At 35.0% G+C, this 7,375-nt stretch overlaps 1 protein-coding gene across 1 annotated transcript; it reads right to left on the reverse strand.

The window, feature by feature from the left end:
* Positions 1-3,205: 3,205 nt before the first annotated feature.
* On the reverse strand, positions 3,206-4,042 carry LOC135207786 (uncharacterized protein DDB_G0290685-like). The gene has a single exon (XM_064239611.1). It carries the CDS (start codon positions 4,040-4,042, stop codon positions 3,206-3,208), a length of 837 nt encoding a protein of 278 aa, XP_064095681.1.
* Between the last annotated feature and the right edge of the window lie 3,333 nt (positions 4,043-7,375).

Below are 7,375 nucleotides of genomic sequence, written 5' to 3' on the forward strand. Positions count from 1 at the left end.
TCGGTTGTGCTACTTATACTGTACAGTCCCATGACCCTCATGTGATAGAAAGAAAACTTTAAACAATAATGCATATTGGGTGGCATTTGTGTATATATATATATATATATATATATATATATATAGATATATATATATATATATATATATATATTATGTATATATATATATATATATATATATATATATATATATTTATAAATATATAACATACGCTCTGCAAAACTGTGATTTCCCTTTACTATATATTCATCTTATAGAATCTCGGTTAGGTAATGGTTACCAAAGTCTTAAAATAAATCACTGATTACTTACGACACACTGCTGGAGGAGCACTGTGATGGGAGACGCCCTTTAATTAGTCTTCACTATGAAATATCGCTAAAAAATATCTGAGGTGTTTTGAATTGAAGGAACTCTATCTCCGGCCAATAAAAGAAAATGAAAAAAAAAACGTTACGTAAAACTAAGCAAAAATATGACATATTCCATTTACAAGGTTTCATATGTCATGCGTAGGATGGAATATGCAGACAATTCCCAGAAATACTTAGCTAGTATTATTATAAATCCCTCTCGGGTAATCTCCAAAGATCAAAAGTCAGAGAGAGAGAGAGAGAGAGGAGAGAGAGAGAGAGAGAGAGAGAGAGAGAGAGAGACATTGGATAAAAACAGCGACTCATTGCACGACATCCTCATTCATCATATGAAAAGCGGATACGTCAACCCTATGAAAGTACCGTCATGCATTTTTATAGGCAACAATTAAGTGAAAGAGATATACTATGCACTCAGCATTGCTACCAAAAATGTTTTCCTCGACCTCCCTAATTAAAACAAGTACTGGCAACGAACTTTAGCGGCTTGACAATATACTGTGGTGCTATGGGATCAAACTTTCTTGTTTAAAGTTTGAATTTAATGTGCGTCAGTGTTTGTTTTTGTACGATCGCTTTTTCTTATTCAAAAATTCCCCCATTGCTGTATTTTGCAAATAATTATAAATACAAATAATAATATGCTATATGGATAAACCTTTAACATGAACATACAAATAATTCACTATAGAATTGAACTAAACTGAATATAGAAATTAGGCCGAAGGCCAAGCACTGGGACCTAAGAGATCATTCAACGCTGAAACGGAAATTGACGGTAAATTGTTTGAAAGGTATGACATGAGGAAAACATCGCAGTCGCACTATGAATCAATTGTTACGAGAGGGTGGAAAGTAAGATGGAAGAAAGGGAACGTGAAAGGAGGTACAGTAAAAGGAACGAAAGGGGTTGCACGCTAGGGGGGGGCCGAATGCACGCTGCAAAGAACTATAGTAATGCCAACAGCGTACCGCATGAGGTGCACTGGCGGCACTAACCCCCTACTGGGAATAATTCCATATAACAACAATCTTCTTGCTAGGCCCATCCAGCGCTTTCCCCAAAAGACTTTCAAAGATTGAAAGGGATAAGTGAACGTATTGACAGCACAAGAAATTTGCAAAAGACAGTCACTAAGGGAAATACCACCTTATTCACCTCTTTGTTCAAGATGACGATTCTGTTACCAAGAGAAAATAAAAGTAGAATATCCAAATGTTAAGCTTAGTCATCAAACTTGCCTATGCAATATTCTGCGTGTTCATAAATTCTCAAAATTGTTTTAACAATGTATCAAATCTACAAATATCTTAAATATAGAGAAAGAGAGATTCTATTATTATTATTATTATTATTATTATTAACACAGTCATCCTATTCGACTGGTGGTTATTATAATCCTGCTCCTTAGGAGTCCATCACTTTTCTCACTGTGTGCTGTTTCTAGGAGCACACTCTTCTGCACGAGTCCTGGAGCTACTTCGTGGCATCTAGTTTTTTCGAGGTTTCTTTTCAGGGATCTTATTATTATTATTATTATTATTATTATTATTATTATTATTATTTATTATTATATTATTATATTTAAGTCGTTACTCACTGGCAAAAGCAAGTTTCTATCTACCAAAATACACCACGTAAAATCAGAGAATCTATGTATTGCACTAGTAATAAAAACTTTGGAAAAAAAAAAATATATTTTTGGTTTACTGCCTAAAAAGATATTACACCAATAAATTAAATGCCAAAAAAAAAAAAAAACAAAAAAAAAAAAAAAATGGCGAGTCCCTTTGGATTTAACGGTGTACAGCAGCACAAGCGCTCATCCCCAATTCAATTCTGGGCAACAAATCCCATGAAAAAACAATTGCAAAGCGACATCAATGGAGATGAGTTTGCAATTCATCCCCGGATTCAATATTCTCACTATTCAATCGCCACATCTTCATTATCAATCTGTGTGCAACTGATTTCATCGGGGGGGGTAGTTTACGACATTCCGCTTTAATGGATCGCGAATTTCAATTTGCAATCGCGACATTCGCGCTAATATGAAGGAGGCTATTTATGGAGGGGGATGGGGGAGGGGGAGGGGGGTGGGGCTGGTGATCATTTCTGGTGGTTTTCGCTTACTCGGGGGGTAAACTTACAACCCATCTTTTGTGTTGTTGCTGTTGTTCTTGTTGGGGAGACAGTAGGAAAGGTCTATGGAAGGCCTAAAAAGGTTTGAAAAATGTGTTTCGCGTTGAGTTAAAGATGGAGGATTTTAGGATAAGATATTTAGAATAAGATATTTATGATTTATTTATTGGACTGAATAAGTAAAAAAATAATGTGCATGTTAAACACTACAGAAAAATAATTTCTAATAAAATAAGGCTTATTTATTTTAGTTTTCGTTTGTGAAACAACGCTGTATTTGACAGCAGATTCTAGCACGACCTTCCGAGTTAGCTGGAGGTCGGATCAAGCCTCGTTATGTTTAAAAGTTGATTCGATTTGAAAAGGGGAAATAAGTGATAAAATCTCCCACTTTCTTTCTTGGGAAAGGAATTAGATTACGCAAAAGGTAAGTGAAAAACCGGTGACTAAAATCTTTTAAAAATTAGTGATGAATGGTGATTTCTAATTTATAAACCAATGCGTACGGAAGTGATTTTATGTAAGTGATTTTATGTATAAACTTAATTTGTTTGTTTTCCTCATTCAAGCCATTTATATTGATTGTGGTAATATATAAAGGATTAATAAAACAGTAAATCTATAAGTTCCTAAACTATTTTCCTCTTTTTCGCAATATTCTTTTTATTCTTGTTCTTTCTCAATTTTAATTTCCCCCTGACTTCACTTTAACAGACCATTCACTTTTCTTCTCAGAGTCTTTTCCATCATCGATGTCAGGTACTCCTCCCACTTCACTACCATCTTCTGAATTGCTACTTGAGTCGTCATCAATAGTGACAGCTTCTTCCCCGGCATCCTCTGATATACCTTCCGCAAACAAGTCTTGTGAAAACGCTTCCGGTAGTGCTAATTGTACAACTGGACCTGCCTTTACTGTGATATCAAGATCAGTTTTATCTTCACTACTAAGGAACTTTAAATCAAGGAAATCTAACGACTGTTCGTCATGCAAAGGACTCCGCTCTCTTAACCTTGATTCTATTTGGGTGTTACTGTCCTCTGGTCCTCCCATATCTTGGTGTACTTCTGCTTCTATTATACCAGTTATTATTCCATCTGGGCTTTGCCCTTTTTCCATCTTATTGTCGCCGTAATGATTATTTGCTAAATCTTTGTCATTCACTTCAATTTCCTTTCCATTTCCATTTTTCTCATCTTCCTTTGAACTGTTTTCTTTATTTACATCCATTTCATTTTCAATTGCACTGTCTTCATTTATATCCATTTCATTTCCATTATTCTCGCCTTCCTTTGCACTGTCTTCTTCATTCACATCCATTTTATTATAAAAATGGGAAAATCCATTATTCTCGTCTTCCTTTGCATTGCCGTCTTCATTCACATTAATGTCATTTCCATTTTTCCCATCTTCCTTTTCATTTTTGTCTTCGTACACATTAACCTGTTCTTGACTATCCCCAACTACCTGTACCTCTTCATTTATTTTTCCCACAGGATTCACTTTATCACGTGGAATCATAGCAGGAAAATCTTCAGCGCTGGACATTTTATTCCTTCCTCTTTCTCATATGTGCATTTAACTGCCATATGGTCACTTCTTCCACACTTGTAACAAGTTTTGTTTTGTCCATTGTAGAAAAACAAAATATTAAAGCCATGAATATTCATTGATGACGGTATATTACTTTTCAGTTCCATTCTTGCTGTTCGTATTCCATTCAGAAGGCCTGCTTCCCGTCCATGAGTAAATCTGTTTAACCTAATTCCATATACTTTCCCATACCTTCCGAGAATGTATTCCAACAAACCATTTTCCATTTCGAATGGCTCATACCTAATTGACACGTAAGTGTATGCTCTACTGAAGTTTAATATTCGAAATGATTTCTTATCACTAGTGTTTACGTCTTTTTCATCATAGAGATCACAAAATGACTTATAGTCTCTTATTACAATATTTAATGACAGCCCTATTGCCATTATAAACCTGGTATCCGGTGATATCCTCAGGATTTACTTTCAACAAATCAAAAATTACCTCACTTACTTCACAAATTTCAGGGTTGAACGAAAACGACAACCCCACAGAGTCCTGTCTCCGGGTTGGTTTAAAGCTCATTGCGTCACCAATGACACTTCACTGACGTCACCAAATAGCCTGAGGGCATGGTGTAACTTTGGCCGGCGCCACCAGGGACCCTCCTGGCGAAAAAAACGGCCAAATTTCACTAATCCTACACCTTTAGCACAGTATTCCTCTTTCAATTTGATCTAGAAACGTTATAGTTACGGTTTTTTTTCTGCCTGGGTACGTTACACCATCTTTATCCTTCGAAACACGGCGATAACAGCAGAGCTCAAACTTGGATGTGTGTTTACAATACTCAGGGCTGCCAACCTTCTACAATTTCAATTTCTTCTTCTATGTTCCTACGTGCTTTGCGTATCACGAGTCCACAATATTTTGACCAAGAAATAGAATACATAAAAAAAGATAGGAAACGATCTCTGCTACCCACCTCATTTAATTGATTTATGTCATCAAGAAGCTCACGAAAAGTTTTATAATGTTGCTATTAATGTAATAGAAATGCCTAAAAATGTACTTAGCTTACCTTACTTTCGTGGATTTCAAACCATAAAATCAATATTTAAATCGTTTAATGTTAATGTAGTGTTCTCTTATAACAGTACCATTAAAGATATGCTAATTAAGAATAGTCCCGTAACAAATAACAACATCATTAACAAAATTCCTTGTAAGGATTGCCCTTCGTTTTACGTTGGTCTGTTAAGTAAAAATGTATGTGTACATATTAAGCAGCATATGTATTCAGTTAGAAAAGCCCAGACTTCAAATACACTGTTTATCCCTCTGAGTGAAAAATCTCATTGTATTAATTGGAGTGATACCTCTGTAATTGCTAGATCTAATGATTATGATTCAAGAAATTAACAGGAATCAGCAATTATACAAATCACTAATAAAAACAACCTAAATCTTAGTCCGGGAATGTACCATTTGGACCCGTATATTTGTAAAATGTTTATGAAGGACCTCAAAATAAATGAACTACTAATAAATTAGTCCCACTCTCTCTCTCTCTCTCTCTCTCTCTCTCTCTCTCTCTCTCTCTCTCTCTCGCTTGATATTCTCCCTCCCTCCTCTCTCTTGCTCGATGTATATATATGTATTTTTTTTTTCTCGTATTTTCATTAATAATTGTTTTGGGAACATTTTTGTAAATTTCATGATAATAGTTGTATATTCCTCCTTTTTTTTTTTTTTTCAAAATGTATTGTTTTTCTTTTTTTTTGATGAATGGTCTGTTTGACTGCGTGTGTATCCTCCAAAAGGTGTGGCTGCCCTCAGGCGTTTCCTCGTTTCTGTAGAGTGAAATCGACCTTATTGCTAATCTTGTAGTGTCAGTTTGGATATTAAGCCCTACTTGACTATGTTTTTTTTCTCTGTAAGATCAGTTGTTCCTGAGTAAGGGTCGAACTACCGAACGTCTTTGGCTATTCTCGCTTTTTATTTTTTTTCCTTCGTGGCAAAAACCTTTATTTATACATAGCATCATGTTTTATATACTTCGTGATCAAGTTATTCATTATATATATATATATATATATATATATATATATGATATATATTATATATATATATTATATATATATCACGTTCAAAGAAACCAAACCACAACATAACGCTTCGTCTACATCAACATTTTGTGGGAATGAATGCAACATGACCTCCTCCTGAACATGATTCTGTTTTTAGCAATTTTAACTTGTCTCATGTTAAAACATTTTTAGAAGTAGCAGTGCGGGACACTGCCTTTGTTTTTTATGGTAAACTTTTTTAAACAAACAGACGGTGTAGCCATGGGCTCTCCTTTGAGCCCGACATTTGCTAACATCTTCATGTCCTCCCTGGAGGAGCGCATACTTGATGATTGTCCTCTCCGTCTGTTGACAGATTCGCATTATTCAAGAGAAACTCTGATATTGACTCTTTCTTAGCGTATGTTAATTCCCAACATAACAATATTAAGTTTACGGTGGAAAGAGAGGAAAAAAGTCAACTGGCTTATTTAGATGTACTCGTTACAAGAGAGAATGGTTCTTTTAACACTTCTGTTTTTAGAAAGAAAACTTTTACAGGTCTGGGATCTAATTATTACAGCTCATGTTTTTATCATTTTAAGCTTAATTCATTGTCAACTCTTATACATAGGGCATTTTTTATTACATCAAACTGGCATTCCTTCAATCAGGAAATAAATTACCTATTGGAATATTTAAAAAATAATTGCTTCCCTCAAAAGCTATTTTATAAGAGGCTTCGGAGTATTCTTAATAAGCAGTTTTTTAACAATACTAAAACATTTATCACGGTACCAAAGTTAGTCATTTATGCAAAATTTCCATTTATACATGGAAAAAGGTTTACCCAGATTGTGGAAAAACATTATGGTGTAGTCAGTATTAAACTAATACCAAAAAATCCCTTAACAATTGCGTCTTTCTTTAAATATAAAGATCGATTGTGTCCCTTCTTGACCTCAAATGTAGTATATAAATATACTTGCCCAAAGTGTAACTCTGGGACTTATGTGGGATCTACGAAGATGTTACTGAAGGTCGGAATCGATTCTCATCGTGGAATAAGTTTCCGAACAGGAAGTAGGCTCTCCAACCCTGAACATTCAAATATCAGGAACCATGCAAAAATCTGCAAAGCACAAATCGAAAGAGACGAATTTTGCCTCATAGGGCAAATACCAAACCCCCAAGAACTACCCATTTTAGAGTCGTTACTCATTAAGCAGCTGGTTCCCCAGTTGAATGC

The sequence above is a fragment of the Macrobrachium nipponense genome, chromosome 34 (genome assembly GCF_015104395.2).
Source record: "Macrobrachium nipponense isolate FS-2020 chromosome 34, ASM1510439v2, whole genome shotgun sequence".
Classification (NCBI taxonomy): Eukaryota; Metazoa; Arthropoda; class Malacostraca; order Decapoda; family Palaemonidae; genus Macrobrachium; species Macrobrachium nipponense.

What these genes read in the sequence shown, in the direction of transcription:
- LOC135207786 (XM_064239611.1), bottom strand. Translation starts at nt 4,042, where the DNA reads ATGATTCCACGTGATAAAGTGAATCCTGTGGGAAAAATAAATGAAGAG.